Source organism: Gopherus evgoodei, chromosome 11 (genome assembly GCF_007399415.2).
Source record: "Gopherus evgoodei ecotype Sinaloan lineage chromosome 11, rGopEvg1_v1.p, whole genome shotgun sequence".
Classification (NCBI taxonomy): domain Eukaryota; kingdom Metazoa; phylum Chordata; order Testudines; family Testudinidae; genus Gopherus; species Gopherus evgoodei.
The window spans coordinates 9,810,435-9,828,918 of record NC_044332.1 but is presented as its reverse complement, the minus strand read 5'-3'; the positions used below and the strand labels follow the sequence as shown (position 1 = coordinate 9,828,918).

The window sequence follows — 18,484 nt, the reverse complement described above, 5'->3', positions numbered from 1 at the left end:
ACGAAAGCTTAAGCCCAAATAAATGTTAGTCTCTAAGGTGCCACAAATACTCCTTGTTCTTCTTGAAGATCACCATATCCTGCTTATTTAAGAAGAGCACAATTCAATAGTCCACTCTGGTGCTGACAGAAAAGCCGCCTTCCTCAGCAGTTGCTCCAAGATGGCGGCTCAAAAGGGGGCAGCTCATAGCAAGAGAAATGGCTGAGAAGATTCATTGTTCCCTTGGCACCACTCCCATACGGAGACCCATGGAAACCCAGCCAGCTTTCAGTTGACAGGCAGCTGGGAATTAGTTACTTTTTCAGTGGAGAAGTAAAATCTGAACAACTGTATACACAGAACCAAAGAAAAGGAAGATCTTTTGGGTGCTATCTGAAGTCCTGCCTGCAAAGGTTCAGGCAGACATGGCTGGCTTGGATTTTGCCTGGGAGTACATTTAAACCATGGGTTCTCACAACAAATCCTTGTGTGGCCTCAGCATGTGAGCACCAGTTCTTGCTGGTGCCTGCACTGACACTTTTTCCTAAAATACTTAAACTTTAGGAAAAAACAAATAAATATGCACATACATGGGTCCAAGTCATTGTCATTTATTTATGTCGGGTTTTTTCAGACAATAATGTTGTGAAAAATGATATTTGTATGTTTAATGGTGCTTTTCACAGCCTCCCAGGTAGCCAGTAAGTGTGCTGGGAAAAGTGACACTTGCATGTTCATTTATCTCGCTTTTCTCAGCAAGCCCCAGGACAAATAAAGCCCTAGATGCAGGGTTTGGCGAGGGAGGCAGCGGGGGTTGGGGCAATTGGAGAGGGGAATATATGTGGAACTGGGGAAGACAGTTGGGGCTCAGGGTGATAAATGGGAGCTGGGGGAGGCAGTGGGGGTCAGGGCAATGGGGGGGGAATAGATGTGGAACTGGGGAAGGCAGTGGGGGCTCGGGATGATAAATGGCGGTGGGGGTTGGGGCAATGGGGGGGAGGGTAAGATGTGGAACCGGGGAAGGTAGTGGGGGCTCAGGGTGATAAATGGGGGCTGGGACAATGGGGGGGAGGATAGATGTGGAACCAGGAAAGGCAGTGGGGGCTTGAGGTGATAAATGGGGGCTGGGAGAGGCAGTGGGGGGGTAGATGTGGAACCGGGGGAGGGAGTGGGGGCGATAAGTGGGGGTGATAAATGGGGGCTGGGGCAATGTGGGGAGGACAGATGTGGAACCAGGGAAGGCAGTGGGGGTCTGGGGAAATGGGGGGAGGATAGATGTGGAACCAGGGAAGGGAGTGGCGGCTGGGGGTGATAAATGGGGGCTGGGGGAATCAGTGGGGGGCAGGGCAATGGGGAGAGGATAGATGTGGAACCAGGGAAGGGAGTAGGGGCTGGTGGAATCAGTGGGGGCAGGGCAATGGGGGGAGGATAGATGTGGAACCAGGGAAGGGAGTGGGGGCTCAGGGTGATAAATGGGGGCTGGGGGAGGCAGTGGGTGATCCCTGCTGCCATATGGGTGGAGCTGGGGGTTGGAGCTGTGCGGCCTGAGCTATGGATCAACACCCACCACCATGGGGCTGGGGGTCGGTGCCCGAGGCCAGCAACTGCCACTGCCCAGCCACAGCCCGGAGCCAGCGCTTCTTGTAACATGGCCATGGGTTAGCGCCCAGGGTCAAGGACACATGGCTGGAGCCAGGGGTCAGCACTCTCTGCTGCGTGGTCAGAGCCTGGGGCTCAAACCATGCAGCTGAAGCCCTGTGGCCAGGTTTTCACCCAGGGCTGAAGCCCAAGCCCCAATGTGCCCTGCCCACCCCACAAGTGGGTCAGGAACTCACCTTGCTCCTGCAGCATTGCGCCCCATCTGTCTCCAGAGGTGGTGCACGGCCGCTCATGCAGGAGCAACAGGGAGGGAGGGGGAGAAGCTGATGTTTTGGCTTCTCCATCACTGCCCAGGAGGCTGTTACAACTGCACGAAAAGCCCCAGTAGCCGCATGTGAGAAATGCTGATTTAAACTCACTTCCATGCTGCCAAAACCTTCACCATTGTAAGGGTTAAGTGAAGTGCTGCTGTAAGAAGCAACTTCGTGTCCTTTAAAGGAAACCATGATAGAAAAAAATACTGAAGATGATTTTTAATATTTTCTTTATCCAACAAAATTAATGAAACAATATATACAATTCTATAAACAAACCTTTTGCATTTTACAGATTTGTAGTATGCAAAATTTGGTTTTATATAGTGCCCATCCCCAGATATATTCCAGATTAGTATAAACAAAACATGATTTCCCTGGTAACTGGGACCAGTTTTTATTCTGTCCCCTCAAATATAAAAGGAGCAAATTTAAAAGTTCACTTGTATGTAGGCTTCGGGAAGAGTTCCTTTCTAGTTTCTAAAAACACAACACGGTTTTCTTTTCTGGATTTCTCGGCCTCAAATACAAGGAGGTGGGACTGCAGTGTTGCTTCTGGACCAGTCTGAATGAGGGATGGTTTATTCTCCTGTTTAAAAAACAAAACATTGTTTCTAGTGTTACAGGAATTAAAGACACAAGTCTGGTTTATAAAGCTGGATCCTTGCATCCCTCTCACAAGGGGATTCGCTGATCAGGCTCAAGGCAGTATTCAGAAATAAATTGTTTATCAGCCCTTTACTATGCGAGTTGTACCAAAGCAAGAGTTAGACAGTGGTTGGGCAATCACCATATAGTTCAATGGAGTAGATATTCATTAGAATGTTACTGCCAGTAACGACAGTCAGCTCAGTAGTAAAGCTTTTGATAATTAGGGGAGGCAACGTTGTCTAGTAATAACTGGCTGAACGGAGAGAGGTCCTATACTCAGTCACTCCAGTGCTGGGGGAATCTCAGCTTTGTTCATCTTCCCAAAAGAATTTTAAAATGGAGACACCCCAGATGACTTCTCTCTCGGACAGAATGAAAAGAAATACTGGTGGGGAGAAGGGGGGACCCTGGTCTGGGGAGAGGAGGCATACAAAACTTCTGTATGGTATGGGAGGGACAGAGGGCACACACAACCCTGCCTGGGGGAGATGAAGAAACCTGTGACATGGAAGGGTGGGCAGATGCAGGGAATCTGTGAAATAGAGGGGGATGGGAGGAAGTGAGGAGCCCTTGGTGCGTGCAATGAGTACAGCTAAGTGTGAGCGTGCCACTTCAAAAAAAGATTTTTATCACAGTCTCAAAGAACTTTAGAGATGCGGATTATTTCTTCCCATTTACAAATAAACTCTGCCGTGGTTTTCTGAAGAGAGCAGCACAGAGTCAGAGGATTAGCTATGCTGCTGGCTCATGACCAAAACAGATCATCTGTCAACATTTGCTTTATGTGCATGTAGCGTTCTGGGAAGGGAGCAGGAGTGATGCTTACCTGCCTAAATCATCCAGTAGAAGATTTGGAAGTAAAAGATGACTGCCAGAGGCAGGTTTCAGTATGAACCCAGCGCTCAGGTAAAGCCTGGCCCCTTCTTGGTGGCTGAGGAGCATTCTCTCTCAGAAGACCTAGTCTTGGTCTGCAAAGGTGTGAGGTGGCGTTTAAGGAGCGCTGCTGGGGATGCATACGTCCTACTGCCAAGGAGCTCGGCTGCACACCACTATACAGCTGAGAGCTGGAACCTGATCAGTGGCTCCTTTGTGTTCTCTTAAATAGTAGGGAGGAGTATTCCCTCCACTGTGGGAATTTCTGGGTAAAATCATATTGGTGCAATGCAGGAGGTCAAGTTAGAAAAACCACATTAGTCCTTTCCACCGAATCATAGGACTGGAAGGGCTATCAAGATCTCATCTAGTCCAGTCCCCAGCACTCAAGGCAGGACTAAGTATAGTAGAACCTCAAAAATACAAACACCAGAGTTACAGACTGACCCGGCAACCAGACACCACATGGACCCAGAGGTATGCAATCAGGCAGCAGCGGAGACAAAAAAAACAACCACCACCACCCACAAATACTGTACTGTACTGTGCTGGTATTGCACCTTAAAGTTAGGCACATCTGGGCTGCCTGTCCCCACCCCTACTCCCTACTCGCCCCGCAGGCCAGCCACTTACAAGTGAAGATACTGAAGTTCACAGGCATAACTGTGAGCTCCCGTGCAGATGTGCTGGGGTCTGCACTGGTCACGGGCTGTTTCCCCGCTCTGGCCGGGAGTGGGACAAGCTTGCAACCTTAGTCTCAGTCCAGGAAAGAAGCTTCCTGAGCTGCTGCTGGAACTGGCCAAGAGTGAGAGCTGCTAGAGCCCAACCTGCTGCCTGCATGCTGCGCTCTGGAGGAGCAGCTCACTTCTAATGGGCCCCAGCCTGCACCGTGTGCCCACTGATGCCACAGTGCCCGGGGGGCCTCACTCCTCACCCTTGCAATTTGGCTAGAACAGGGGTAGGCAACCGGGTGCCAAAGGCAGCACGCGTGCTGATTTTCAGTGGCACTCACACTGCTCAGGTCCTGGCCACCAATTTGGGGGGGCTCTGCCTTTTAATTTAATTTTAAATGAAGCGTGTTAAACATTTTAAAAACCTTATTTACTTTACATACAACACTAGTTTAGTTATATATTATAGACTTATAGAAAGAGACCTTCTAAAAAAGTTAAAATGTATTACTGGCATGTGAAACCTTAAATTAGAGTGAATAAATGAAGACTCAGCACAGCACTTCCCAAAGGTTGCCGACCGCTGGGCTAGAATCAGAAGCTTGCTGGGCAGCAACTGCAGAGCTGTGAGCCCCCGTTCCGAGCAGTCCACCTTGAGGAGCATCCCAGAATGGCTCGTTCAGAGTTACGAACATCTCAGAGTCACGAACAACCTCCATTCCCGAGCTGTACGTAACTCTGAGGTTCTACTGTATTATCTAGACCATGGCAGTCAACAGGTGGACCATGGGCCAAATCTGGATTGCCAGATGCTTTTGAATGGACCCCAAAATCGTTTTTACATATTATTGTTATTTTTTTTAATGATTTTATCCGCAGTCTGGCCCCTGACTATACCTTGATGAAGAATTTGGACCTTGACATAAAGTAATTGACTCATCTACCCCATCCCCGAGAGGTGATTGTCTAGCCTGCTAGGAACCTACGATGACAGAGATTCCACAACCTCCCCAGGCATTTTGTTCCTGCGCTTAACTTTGCTGGCAGGAAGTTTTTCCTAATGTCCAACCTAAACCTCCCTTGCTGCAATTTAAGCCCGTTGCTTCTTGTCCTATCATCAGAGTTTAAGAAGAACAATTTTTCTCCTCCTCCTTGTAACAACCTTTTAGGTACTTGAAAATGGTTATCATGTCCTCTCAGTCTTCTCTTCTCCAGACTAAACAAACCCAATTCTTTCAATCTTCCCTTGTAGGTCATGTTTTCTAGACCAGTGGTTCTCAACAGGTGGTTCGTGGCCCACTGGGGATCTGTGAACCCTTTCAGGGGGGCCACAGGGCCCTATGGCTAAAATCCAGAGCCTAAACCCCCGCACCTCCTGCAGGGCTGAACCCCCGCTCCCTGGGGCCCCCTGCAGGGCTGAAGCTGGGAGCAGCAGGGCTGAATTCTGGAGCCCCGAGCCCCAGTGCTCCCTACAGGGCAGAAGCCCTGAGCCCATGGAGGTACACAGGGGTGTTACACCTCCTCCAAACTACAGTGCAAGCACAGGGCAGTCCTGGGGCAGCTCCAGACTCAGACCCACCCCTCCACTCCTCTGTTCAATATCTTCATCAACGACTTAGATGTTGGCATAGAAAGTACGCTTATTAAGTTTGCGGACGATACCAAACTGGGAGGGATTGCAACTGCTTTGGAGGACAGGGTCAAAATTCAAAATGATCTGGACAAATTGGAGAAATGGTCTGAGGTAAACAGGATGAAGTTCAATAAAGACAAATACAAAGTGCTCCACTTAGGAAGGAACAATTAGTTTCACACATACAGAATGGGAAGAGACTGTCTAGGAAGGAGTATGGCAGAAAGAGATCTAGGGGTCATAGTGGACCACAAGCTAAACATGAGTCAACAGTGTGATACTGTTGCAAAAAAAGCAAATGTGATTCTGGGATGCATTAACAGGTGTGTTGTGAGCAAGACACGAGAAGTCATTCTTCTGCTGTACTCTGCGCTGGTTAGGCCTCTGCTGGAGTATTGTGTCCAATTCTGGGCACCGCATTTCAAGAAAGATGTGGAAAAATTGGAGAGGGTCCAGAGAAGAGCAACAAGAATGATTAAAGGTCTTGAGAACATGACCTATGAAGGAAGGCTGAAGGAATTGGGTTTGTTTAGTTTGGAAAAGAGAAGACTGAGAGGGGACATGATAGCAGTTTTCAGGTATCTAAAAGGGTGTCATCAGGAGGAGGGAGAAAACTTGTTCACCTTAGCCTCCAATGATAGAACAAGAAGCAATGGGCTTAAACTGCAGCAAGGGAGATTTAGGTTGGACATTAGGAAAAAGTTCCTAACTGTCAGGGTAGTTAAACACTGGAATAGATTGCCTAGGGAAGTTGTGGAATCTCCATCTCTGGAGATATTTAAGAGTAGGTTAGATAAATGTCTATCAGGGATGGTCTAGACAGTATTTGGTCCTGCCATGAGGGCAGGGGACTGGACTCGATGACCTCTCGAGGTCCCTTCCAGTCCTAGAGTCTATGAATCCTCTCCCCACCCCCTGCACCGAGCTACCCCCTGCCTGCACACAGCCCCAAGTGACCCCCTCCCTGCACCCTGAGCTACCCCCTGCCCCCACACAGCCCCTAGCGACCCCCTCCCTGCACCCTGAGCTACCCTCTGCCCACACACAGCCCCTAGCTACCTCCTCCCTGCACCCTGAGCTACCCCCTGCCCCCACACAGCCCCAACTACCCCCTCCCTGCACCCTGAGCTACCCCCTGCCTGCACACAGCCCCTAGCTACCTCCTCCCTGCACCCTGAGCTACCCCCTGCCCCCACACCGCCCCTACTACCCCCTCCCTGCACCCTGAGCTACCCTCTGCCCACACACAGCCCCTAGCTACCTCCTCCCTGCACCCTGAGCTATCCCCTGCCCCCACACAGCCCCAACTACCCCCTCCCTGCACCCTGAGCTATTTTCAAACTTTTTGAGCTGACTCCCCCCCCCACACCTTTGAGTTATAATTTTTGGTTCCCCCCCCCCCCACTCTCCTCCAGACTGGCGGCTGAGGTGAATCAGGATGTGGAGGTGGCTTTCCCTCCCCAGACCCCAGTGTGCAGAGCTGGCATGAGCCTCACTGGCCCCTGCCCACCCACAATAAAAGTCAAACTATACCTATGCCCGCGTTTCCCTCCTCCCCCAGCCCCCGCTGGGCCCTGGAGTTTTTATAGCATGTTGTGGGTGGTCTCCGAAAGAAAAAGCTTGAGAAACCCTGTTCTAGACCTTTAATCATTTTTGTTGCTCTCCTCTGGACCTTCTCCCATTTGTCCACATCCCTCCGGAAATGTGGGGCCCAGACCAAGACACAACACTCTAGCTGAGGCCATATCAGCGTGGAGTAGAGCAGAAGGGTTACTTCTTCTTCGAGTGATTGCTCACATCCATTCCAGTTAGGTGTGCGCGCCGCGCGTGCACGTTCGTCGGAAACTTTTTACCCTAGCAACTCCAGTGGGCCGGCAGGTCGCCCCCTGGAGTGGCGCCGCCATGGCGCCCAATATATATCCCTGCCGGCCCGCCCGCTCCTCAGTTCCTTCTTACCGCCGTGTTGGTCGTTGGAACTGTGGAGCGCGGCATAGCTGTCCTCCACGTCCCTAGCTCTCCTAGTTTCTATCGCTTGTTTATCGCTTATCTCTAGTTCTATAGATAGTTGTTAATTAGTATTGTTAAGTAGATAGTTTAGTAAATAGCTGTTAAGTAGTTTCTTGCCGGGGGCTTAGCCCTTCCCGGCACCGGGCGCCAGGCTCATGCCTGTTTCGCCAGGCTTCAAGCAGTGTGCGGCCTGCAAGAAGCCCATGCCTACCAGCGATCCCCACGAAGCGTGCCTGAAGTGCCTCGGGGAATCGCACAGATCTGACAAGTGCCGCATCTGTAAGGCTTTTAAGCCGAGGACAAAAAAGGAGAGGGATCAGAGGCTCCGAACTCTCCTAATGGAGGCGGCACTTGACCCGTCGACTTCGCAGACCGTGGTTTCGGCACCGGCACCGGATCGCTCCGGCACCGAGAAGACTCCTCGGCACCGACCTTCTCCGGCACCGGAATCAGAGCCTAGGCCGTCGAAGTCTAATACTCCGGCCAGGCAGACCCGGCTTGAACGCCCGGCCTCGACATCGGCCGCGGCGCCGCCGGCACCGTCAGCACCGTTGACTCCGGGCCCGGCGGGTCTGTTGAGTCCGGTGCCGCCGAGCTCCCCCATGAGATCTGGGGTTGAGATAATGGTCCCATCCACACCGGAGACCTTCGCCTCGGCTCGGGACCTTATTGCCCTGACGGAGCCTACTCGGCTGCCACCCCCGGTTCATCGGTGCGGGTCACGTCCAGAGGCAAGCCCATGATGTCGGCACCGCCCACGGACAGTCGTTCGCCATCCAGGCCCCGACGTCTTGGGCGCTCCAGATCCCGACGCCGCTCGCAGTCCCGGCACCGCTCCCCTCAGCGGTACCGGTCGCACTCGCGGCACCGGTCGGCATCGAGACGGTCGCGGTCAGGCTCCACTCGACACCGGCACCGCGACTCCAGGAGCAGGTCCCGACGCTACTCGCCGCACCGGTCGACCTCCCGGCACCGAGCTGGTGGCAGGTCCCGGTCCCGATCTCGCTCGACCTCCCGGCACCGAGCTGGTGGCAGGTCCCGGTCCCGGTCGATCTCCCGGCACCGAGCTGGTAGTAGGTCCCGGCACCGAAGCGGCGCCCGGCACCGTGACAGATCCCGGTCCCGAAGCAGCGCCCGGCACCGTGACAGATCCCGGTCCCGAAGCAGCGCCCGGCACCGTGACAGATCCCGGTCCCGAAGCAGCGCCCGGCACCGTGACAGATCCCGGTCCCGATCCCGGCACCGTTATGACTCCCGGCACCGGTCCCCGGCACCGAGACGATCCTCCGTGCCGGCCCGCGCAGACCCGTACCATCCAGGGTCGGCCCCGCCGTGGCCCTCCAGGCAGCCGTCCGTGTCCTCCCAGACGGACAGCGGCTATGCGCTGGGCACCGACCGGCAGGCGGCGCTGTTTGCTGATCCGCCGCTGCAGGACCAAGGCCCCCCACAGTGGGGATTCTGGACACCCTGGGCGTACCATCAGGCCCAGGGCCCCCAGCAGCTCCCTGCTAGGCCGGCGACTGCGGAGCGTAGGGCCCCTGAAGCCTCTTTGTCTCGCCCCCCTCCTTCCCCGGAAGGGGACGAAGGGTCCAAACAGCAGGACTCCGCTGCGGCTCCGGAGACAGAGGCGAGGGCTGAGGAAGACCCTCAGTTGGACACTATTGTGCCTGGGGTCTCATCATCCTCCTCCCCGGATGAGGCGGTGGCGGGTACCTCCTCCAACAGTCCCCCCCCCGCTGGATCTCAGGGCGCACCAGGACCTCCTCAGGCGATTGGCTCAAAACCTGAGTCTGCAGGCAGAGGAGGTCTCAGAGATAGAGGACCCAATTGTCACCATCCTCTCTTCCGATGCTCCCACCAGGGTCGCCCTGCCGTTTATACGGACCATTCAGGCCAATGCCAATACTATCTGGCAGTCCCCGGCCTCCATCCCTCCGACAGCGAAAGGAGTCGAGAGGAAGTACATGGCCCCTTCTAAGGGGTACGAATATTTACATGTTCACCCGACTCCCGGTTCACTGGTAGTGCAATCGGTGAACGATAGGGAGCGTCACGGCCAGGAGGCTCCGGCCCCCAAATCCAGAGAAGCCAGGCGGATGGACCTCCTTGGCCGTAAGGTGTATTCGGCTGGGGCGCTGCAGCTCAGGGTCTCTAACCAACAGGCCCTGCTGAGCAGATACGCCTTTAACTCCTGGGTGGCAGTGGACAAATTTAAGGAGCTGCTGCCACAGGATGCTCGCCAAGAGTTCACGGCCATCTTGGACGAAGGCAAGAAGGTCGCGCGCACGGCCTTGCAAGCCTCCTTGGACGCTGCGGACTCGGCTGCCCGTACCCTCGCGTCAGGAGTTACGATGCGTCGCATCTCCTGGCTGCAGGTTTCCGGCCTTCCGCCAGAGCTCCAGCACACGATACAGGACCTTCCTTTCGAAGGCCAGGGCCTGTTTTCCGATAAGACAGACCCCAGACTTAAGAGTTTAAAGGACAACCGGGTCATTGCGCGGTCCCTCGGGATGCACACCCCCGTGACACAGCGTAGACCCTTTAGGCCGCAACAACAGCAGCACCGTCGGCCGTTTTCCCAGTTCCGCCAGCGGCAGGACCCTTACAGGCGCCGCGGCAGGAACGGGAGGCGCAGGCAGTCGGGGAACCAAGGGGGGCAGAACCAAGGCTCCTCAAAACCCCCGCCTGGTCCTAAGCCTTCATTTTGAAGGTGCGCTCGAGGGCGCAGTAACAGTTTCCCCTACGGATCCTTCCCCTCCGTTTTCCAACCGCCTTTCGTTTTTCCTCCCGGCGTGGTCCCAAATAACATCGGACCGCTGGGTCTTGAGCGTGGTGCAGACGGGGTACCGCCTGCAGTTTGTTTCGTTCCCTCCTTCCCGCCCTCCTTCCTCGTCCCTCTTCAGGGACCCCTCTCACGAGCAATTCCTTCGGCAGGAGGTGCAGACGCTCCTCAGCAAAGGAGCTATAGAGGCGGTTCCCGAAAACGAGAAAGGCAAGGGGTTTTATTCCCGCTATTTTCTGATCCCCAAGGCCAAGGGGGGCCTCAGGCCTATCCTCGACCTGCGAGAACTCAACAAATACCTCGTGAAGTTGAAGTTCCGCATGGTATCCCTGGGGACCATTATTCCATCCCTGGATCCGGGAGACTGGTACGCCGCCCTCGACATGCAGGACGCGTATTTCCACGTTGCCATTTGGCCACGCCACAGACGCTTCCTCCGCTTCGTTGTGGGGGCTCGTCATTATCAATTTGCGGTCCTCCCGTTTGGCCTGTCCACGGCCCCGAGGGTGTTTACAAAATGCATGGCAGTTGTCGTGGCGCATCTTCGGCGCAACCGTGTCCACGTGTTCCCTTATCTGGACGACTGGTTGATTCGGGGCACGTCGGAACAGCAGGTGTACAGCCATGTCCGCGTGATCACCGGCATGTTTGCGAGTCTGGGCCTCTTGATAAACACAGACAAGTCCACCCTGAGGCCCACTCAGAAGGTGGAATTTATCGGGGCCGTCCTGGACGCCACTGTGGGCAGGGCCTCGCTGCCTCGGCAGCGGTTCCAGACCATGGCGGCGATCGTTCAACGCTTGCGGTCAGCCCCGTTGACGTCAGTGAGGACATGTCTAACCCTGTTAGGCCACATGGCGGCGTGCACCTTTGTGACCGACTACGCTCGGCTCCGCATGAGGCCTCTCCAGCTGTGGCTTATCAGTCATTACAGACCAAGGCAACCGCTAGACATGTTAATCACAGTCCCCCAGAAGGTCTTAGATTCCCTCGGCTGGTGGGGGGACCAGTCCGTATTGTGTGCGGGTCTTCCCTTTCACCCGTCTCAGCCCTCGGTATCCCTGACAACGGATGCCTCAGATCTAGGCTGGGGGGCCCACCTAGGGACCCTGCGGACGCAGGGCCTATGGTCCCAGGAGGAGGTGGGGCTACATATCAACATGAGGGAGTTGAGAGCGGTCCGCCTTGCTTGCCAAACGTTTTGTCATCAGCTTCAGGGTCGTTGTGTAGCCGTGTTCACGGACAACACGACGACCATGTATTATATCAACAAGCAGGGCGGCACCAGGTCCTCCTCCCTGTGCCTCGAGGCGATACGACTCTGGGACTTTTGCGTAGCCCACTCCATTCACCTCAAGGCTTCCTTCCTTCCCGGAGTACGGAACACGCTGGCGGATCGATTGAGCAGATCCTTCCTGTCACACGAGTGGTCCCTTCGCCCGGACGTCGCTCTCTCCATTTTCCGGAGGTGGGGTTATCCCCGGGTGGACCTCTTTGCGTCCAAGGGGAACAGGAAGTGCCAAGCGTTCTGCTCCTTTCAGGGCAGGGAGCCGGGGTCGATAGCGGATGCCTTCCTCATCCAGTGGTCGACCCACCTGTACTATGCGTTTCCTCCGTTCCCTCTGGTTCACAAGGTCCTCCTGAAGGTGCGCAGAGACAGGGCTCGTGTTATCATGGTGGCCCCGGCATGGCCCAGACAGCACTGGTACACCATGCTGCTAGACTTGGCCGTAGCCGACCCAGTTCCCCTGCCCCTTCATCCGGACCTGATTACCCAGGACCACGGGTCCCTCTGTCACCCAGACCTGCAGTCGCTGCACCTAGCGGCGTGGCTCCTGCGTGGCTAACTGGTTCCGAGCTGCGCTGCTCCACGCCTGTGAGAGAGGTGCTCTTGAGCAGCAGGAAACCATCCACAAGAGCCACATATTCGGCAAAATGGAAACGCTTCTCCTGTTGGTGCGTAGAGAGAAATCTCCGCCCTATGGAAGTTTCGGTATCCGAAATCTTAGATTATGTTTGGTCCCTCAAAGAACATGGTCTGGCCTTATCGTCGTTGCGAGTCCATCTGGCAGCTATCTCCACCTTTCACCCGGGTGCGGACGGTCGCTCCGTTTTTTCTCACCCGACGGTGTCGAGATTCCTTAAGGGGCTGGAACGGTTATTCCCTAACGTCCGTCCCCCTGCTCCAACCTGGGATCTTAACCTGGTGTTGTCCCGGCTCATGGGGCCCCCCTTTGAGCCGTTAGCTACTTGCTCCCTGCTTTACCTCTCTTGGAAGGCTGCCTTTCTAGTAGCTATCACCTCAGCTAGACGGGTGTCGGAACTCCGAGCCCTTGTGGTGGACCCCCCATACACGGTCTTCCACAAAGACAAGGTGCAGCTTAGACCACACCCTGCCTTTCTACCCAAGGTGGTCTCAGCCTTCCACGTCAACCAAGAGATTTTCCTCCCGGTTTTTTTCCCAAAACCTCACTCCTCAGGCAGGGAGCAGCAGCTCCACTCGCTGGATGTCCGTAGAGCTCTCGCGTTCTACATAGAGAGGACCAAACCCTTCCGCAAATCCCCCCAGCTTTTCGTGGCGGTAGCGGACCGTATGAAAGGGCTTCCTATCTCCTCCCAGAGGTTATCCTCGTGGGTTACGTCCTGTATCAGGACCTGTTATGACTTGGCCCATGTCCCTACGGGCCGTGTGACTGCGCATTCTACCAGGGCGCAGGCGTCGTCGCTGGCTTTCCTGGCCCGTGTGCCCATCCAGGAAATCTGTCGGGCAGCGACCTGGTCATCGGTCCACACCTTTGCTTCCCACTACGCCCTGGTACAGCAGTCGAGAGAGGATGCGGCCTTCGGAACTGCAGTGCTCCATGCCGCGACTTCTCACTCCGACCCCACCGCCTAGGTATGGCTTGGGAGTCACCTAACTGGAATGGATGTGAGCAATCACTCGAAGAAGAAAAGACGGTTACTCACCTTTGTAACTGTTGTTCTTCGAGATGTGTTGCTCACATCCATTCCACACCCGCCCTCCTTCCCCACTGTCGGAGTCGCCGGCAAGAAGGAACTGAGGAGCGGGCGGGCCGGCAGGGATATATATTGGGCGCCATGGCGGCGCCACTCCAGGGGGCGACCTGCCGGCCCACTGGAGTTGCTAGGGTAAAAAGTTTCCGACGAACGTGCACGCGCGGCGCGCACACCTAACTGGAATGGATGTGAGCAACACATCTCGAAGAACAACAGTTACAAAGGTGAGTAACCGTCTTTTCTTGTGTCTTGCTTACAGCACTCCTGCTAATCCTGCCCAGAATGATGTTCGCTATTTTTGCAAGTGTTACACTGTTAACTCATATTTAGCTTGTGGTTCACTATGACCCCCCGAGATCCCTTTCCACAGTGCTCCTTCCTAGGCAGCCGTTTCCCGTTTTGTATGTGTGCAACTGGTTGTTCTGTCCTAAGGGAAGTATTTTGCATTTGTCCTTATTGAATTTCATCCTGTTAACTTCAGACCATTTCTCCAGTTTGTCCAGATCATTTTGAATTTTAATCCTATCCTCCAAAGCACTTGAAACCCCTCCCAGCTTGGTATCGTCCGCAAACTTTGTAAGTGTCCTCGCTATGCCATTATCTAAATCATTGATGAAGATATTGAATAGGACCGAACCCTGCGGGACCCCACTCGTTATGTCTTCCAGCTTGACTGTGATACAAGAAAGTATCAAAAGTCTTACTAAAGTAAAGATATACCACACCTACCGCTTCCCCTCTGTCCACAAGGCTTGTTACCTTGTCAAAGAAAGCTATTAGGTATCCATATCTGTATCTATCCAGTCTTAATAGCTATGAATCCAGTGGCTTTTCCTCCCACATGATGTCAGCAAAAGTAGCGACGAGGCAGCTGAGCAGCTCTACTGCCACAGTGTGGCATGGGGGGAAAGGATTTTTTCCACTCAGTCCCAGAATCACTCCCTGGGGACCAGCCCAGCTGCTTGGGATATGCATTGGTCACAAAGTTTAGGCTTCAGACCATCTGAAAAATCAAAAAAGTAACAACCATCACCAATTACATTTGAAAACTTGTCTTCACTACTATAAAATTTAAAAGAAAGTTTCTAGGTGAAGTTTGATTCTTCAGGAAGTTATGGTAAAGCATCCCACAAGTAAGGGACATTTTCTTCCTTGCTGTATTGCCAGGCTCTGAAAGAAAAGGAGCCAACGGCAAAGCTGGGAACAGCACCTGTAATTCCTGACTCCCAGACACTTACTCGAACACTAGAGACAGCAAGGCTTAGCGGGTTGTGAAGACTGGTAGTCAGGAGATCTGGGTTCTGGTTTTGGTTCTACCATTAACTTGCTGAGAAACCATGAGAAACCACTGAGCCTCTCTTTGCTACAGTTTCTGTAAAACAAATATAAGTTCTACATACAACACAGGTGTGATGTGAGTTTTAACTACTTTTTGAAATGCAGTTCTGTCCTTTTCAATTAAAAATCCCAAAGTATTAATGTAGGGTAAAAATAAATGGGTGAATTCTTAAAACGTATATTTTTTTAAATACTCGAACTGCTTTCAAAATTAACAATCCACACTCTGCGCAAATTACTGGCTCGCAAACTAAACAAAAATATTTAAGAGTTAGTTTCTCCAAAACATTTAATGAAACAATCCTCAAGCATTAAAATGAAGGCAACATACACAGCCAGTACATATCAGTTTCCAAGCACGGGCCTACTATCATATTTAATCTTGCCAAGATAATAATACTCTAACACACTCACCTTCGATTCAGCTAGTGCTATCGCCCCATTCTCAAATGTACATATCACATGACTGATCGCTCTGCAAAACACCTTAGCTCTGACTTTCCAATGCTACAGTTAATAGCTATAATCTTAAAATTGCCGTTTTTAGCATCTCCATATACCATGCCCTAGATACAGAAAAACGTTAACACTGATCACACAAAGATATTTCTCAAAAACACACCTGAACTTCACAATGTTTACATTATGAGCCAGATCCTTGATGCGAAAGGACCAGAACAATGGCATTTCCAGAACTGGGATTCCCCCAGCATCAGTAGAGAATCCCTGGGTGGTGGTTCCTACACCTCACTACTTCTAGATCCCAGTGTGGGACACTACTGGGGTAATTCAAATGGATCCTTTGCGGCTCCCTGGACTTAACTAGGTGTAGCTGTGTACAGAGGCAGATTACGATATATTGGGGCCCTGGGCACAAAGAATATTTGAGCCCCCCACAACCCTCCCCCACCATGGGGCCCCACCCCCTGCTCCTTCCCTTCCCCCAAGGCTCCACCCTCTGGTCTAGCCAGAAGCTGGGCCATGGTAAGAACTGCCCAGGGAGCCTGGGCCACCATGGGGAGCCCTGGACTCTCCACCTGCCCTTGGCAGCATGCACTGGGGGGCAGGGACATGGGCTGGGGGCTGCCCTCAGGTGCAGGGTTCACGGCTCCCCACAGCTGCCTGGACTCCCTGGGTAGCTCTTACCATAGTGTAAGGCAGGGGTCCCCAAACTGTGGGGCCGCCCCACTAGGGGGGCATGGAGGAGCGTTTGGGGGGGCGTGGCAGGGCCCAGCCCTACTCCCGGTTCCGCTCTTGCCCCACCCCAGTCCTGCCCCAGCTGTCACTCTGCTCCTAGCCGCATCCCCACTCACAGCCCCTGACTGTGGGCCCCGGCCCCACTCCTGCCCTGGCTCCAGGGTGCGTGTGTGTGTGTGAGCGCACGACTGAAAAGGTTTGGGGACCCCGGCCTAGGATGACCAGACATCCCATTTTGGCCCCAGACGTCCCAACTTTTTTAGCAAAACCGGGCATTTGTCCTATTTGCTCTTGCCAACTGATCACCAGTTGGCAAGCGCAAACGGAACAAATGCCCAGTTTTGCCAAAAAGGAGTTTGGAGGGAGGGTGAGTGGCAGGCCTTGGGCGGGGTGGGGGTTGAGCAGTGAGGCTCGAGTTAGCCCTGTGAGGGGGGAGGTGGAGGGTTTTGTTTAGTGGTTTGGGCCAGCCCCGTGCAGGGGGAGAAGGGTTCGGGGAGCTCAGCACCACATGGGGAAGGGGGAAAGGGACGGGAGAGGGGCTCAGAGCAGCTCCAAGCCGAGGAGAGGGAGGGGAGGAGGAAAGGGGCTCAGAGCAGCTCCACGCTGCTTTTTCCCCTTAGCTCCTGTGCCGCAAAACAGCTGTTTTGAGCAGCAAGTGCTGGGAGGGAGGGGGTGGAGGGGGAATGCGGTGCGCTTGGGAAGCGGCGAGGCTGAGGCCGGGATTTGGGGAAGGAGTCCAATAGGGGCGGGGGGAGGGGCAGAGTTGGGGCGGGGACTTTGGGAACAGGGTTGGAATGGGGGTGGGGCAGGGACAGGGAAAGGGTGGAGTCGGGGTGGGGGGGGCACGAGCACCCACCGGCACTGGGGAAAGTTGGTACCTATGGGCGGGGGGATTTGCTCACCAGTTCCACAGGCTTCTCTGGCTGGGCCGGAGGTGTGGCCTCGGGGGAAAGAGCAGCAGGAGGGGGAGAGAGAAGGAGCAGGGGCCGTGGCTAGAGTTCCAGCTACTCCTGTGGGGCCCCCAGCTGGTCGGGGCCTCTGGGCACAGCCCTGCTGGCCCATATGGTAATGCGCCACTGGCTGTGTATTGCGCCCTGTTACTTTAAAGAGATGGGATCAGCTACACAGCACACACCACCACACATAACCCAGGATGGCAAAGCCTAGTTCTCTGTGCCCCTATTGACTGGGCCACATGGGTGTTTATTTGCCTGCTACAGCTACAGCCCTTTAGCTCAGGCAGTAACTAGAGCCTTGTAGTTCCAAATTCAATCCCTGCTGCTCAGCCTCTTGTACTGGAATGTACAGTCCTACCACGGCCTGTGTACGTTACACAACGCAGCCAATTAACAGGGGATAATTAACACTGTGCATTGCTCTTTCAGTTAGCATGCTGGTGTGGCTAGAAGGGACAACTATGATAATTTAGTCTGACCTCCTGCATGACACAGGCCATAGAGTTTACCCAGAAATTCCTGCAGCCGATCCAACAATTTGTGTTTGAACTAAATTGTATATGTTAGAAAAGCATCAAAGCCTTGATTTAAAGACAAGTGTGGTAATTTAACCACTGGAACAGATTACCAAGAACTGTGGTCATTACCCTCCCTCACAGAACTGGTGGCATCTTACTGCAAGTTTCAACTTCGCTGACTTCAACTTCCAGCCAGTGGATCTCATAACACCTTTGTCTGCTTAGATTAAAAAGAGTCCTCGAGTAGCAGGTATCTGCTCCCTGTGTAGATCACTGTAGCACCATCATCAACTCACCTCTTAACCTTCTCTGAGGTGAACAAAATGGACTGAGGGGAAGTTTCTCTTTGCGGGACATGCTGTCAGACCACACATCATTCTTGTAGCTTTAACTCGCTCCAATTTTTCAGGATTCTTTTTGAAGTGGTTGAGTAGCATCGTGGTAGTAACCTAATGCTTGGAGACTGGTATTGTGTTGAGAATGAATGTTCCTGTAACTTACGTGTTTTGTGCTTTTTAATGTTTGTGTTTTTGTGAAGACATGCACTTGTGCAACCCTAATTCACAAGGGGGTTTTACATAGGATTGTTATCGTTTTAAAAAATAAAAACAAAAGTAAATGTGAGGGCAGAGGCCCGAGGACTGTGTTGCATTTCCTTTACTTAAAACTTTGCATCCTCAGAAGACAAACTTTAGCTGATGTTCCAGCTTCCTCTGACACTCAAAGTTTTAACATTTGAAGGAAGAGCCATTTTATAAATCACATTTTATCTTGCAGTCTTTTTTCTGAATTAGGAGACAAGGGACAGCCAACATAGAAACATATTGTCATTTTAAGTTGTAAATGCATTCCAAATCCACACTTCAGATGTAATTATCCCCTCATCACCCAGAAATGTGACTATAGTCTAGAGAAGTTTCTCAGAAGGGGCTTATAGAATGGTGGATG

General features: G+C 53.2%; 1 protein-coding gene across 11 annotated transcripts in view; it reads right to left on the bottom strand.

Moving 5' to 3' along the window:
* Positions 1-2,096: 2,096 nt before the first annotated feature.
* Positions 2,097-18,484, bottom strand: part of LOC115660055 (uncharacterized oxidoreductase YjhC-like) — an 86,791-nt gene continuing 70,403 nt past the window's right edge. For 4 of the 11 annotated variants that reach the window (XM_030581072.1, XM_030581076.1, XM_030581073.1 and 1 more), the window contains one exon: positions 2,097-2,481. In XM_030581072.1, coding sequence (XP_030436932.1) covers positions 2,332-2,481 — 150 coding nt within the window. In that variant the 3' untranslated portion in view covers positions 2,097-2,331. Of the gene's footprint in view, positions 2,482-14,256; positions 14,531-14,765; positions 15,432-17,832; positions 18,322-18,484 lie in introns of all 11 variants that reach the window. The other 7 variants (XR_004002717.1, XR_004002720.1, XR_004002721.1 and 4 more) reach the window with 7 other exon arrangements.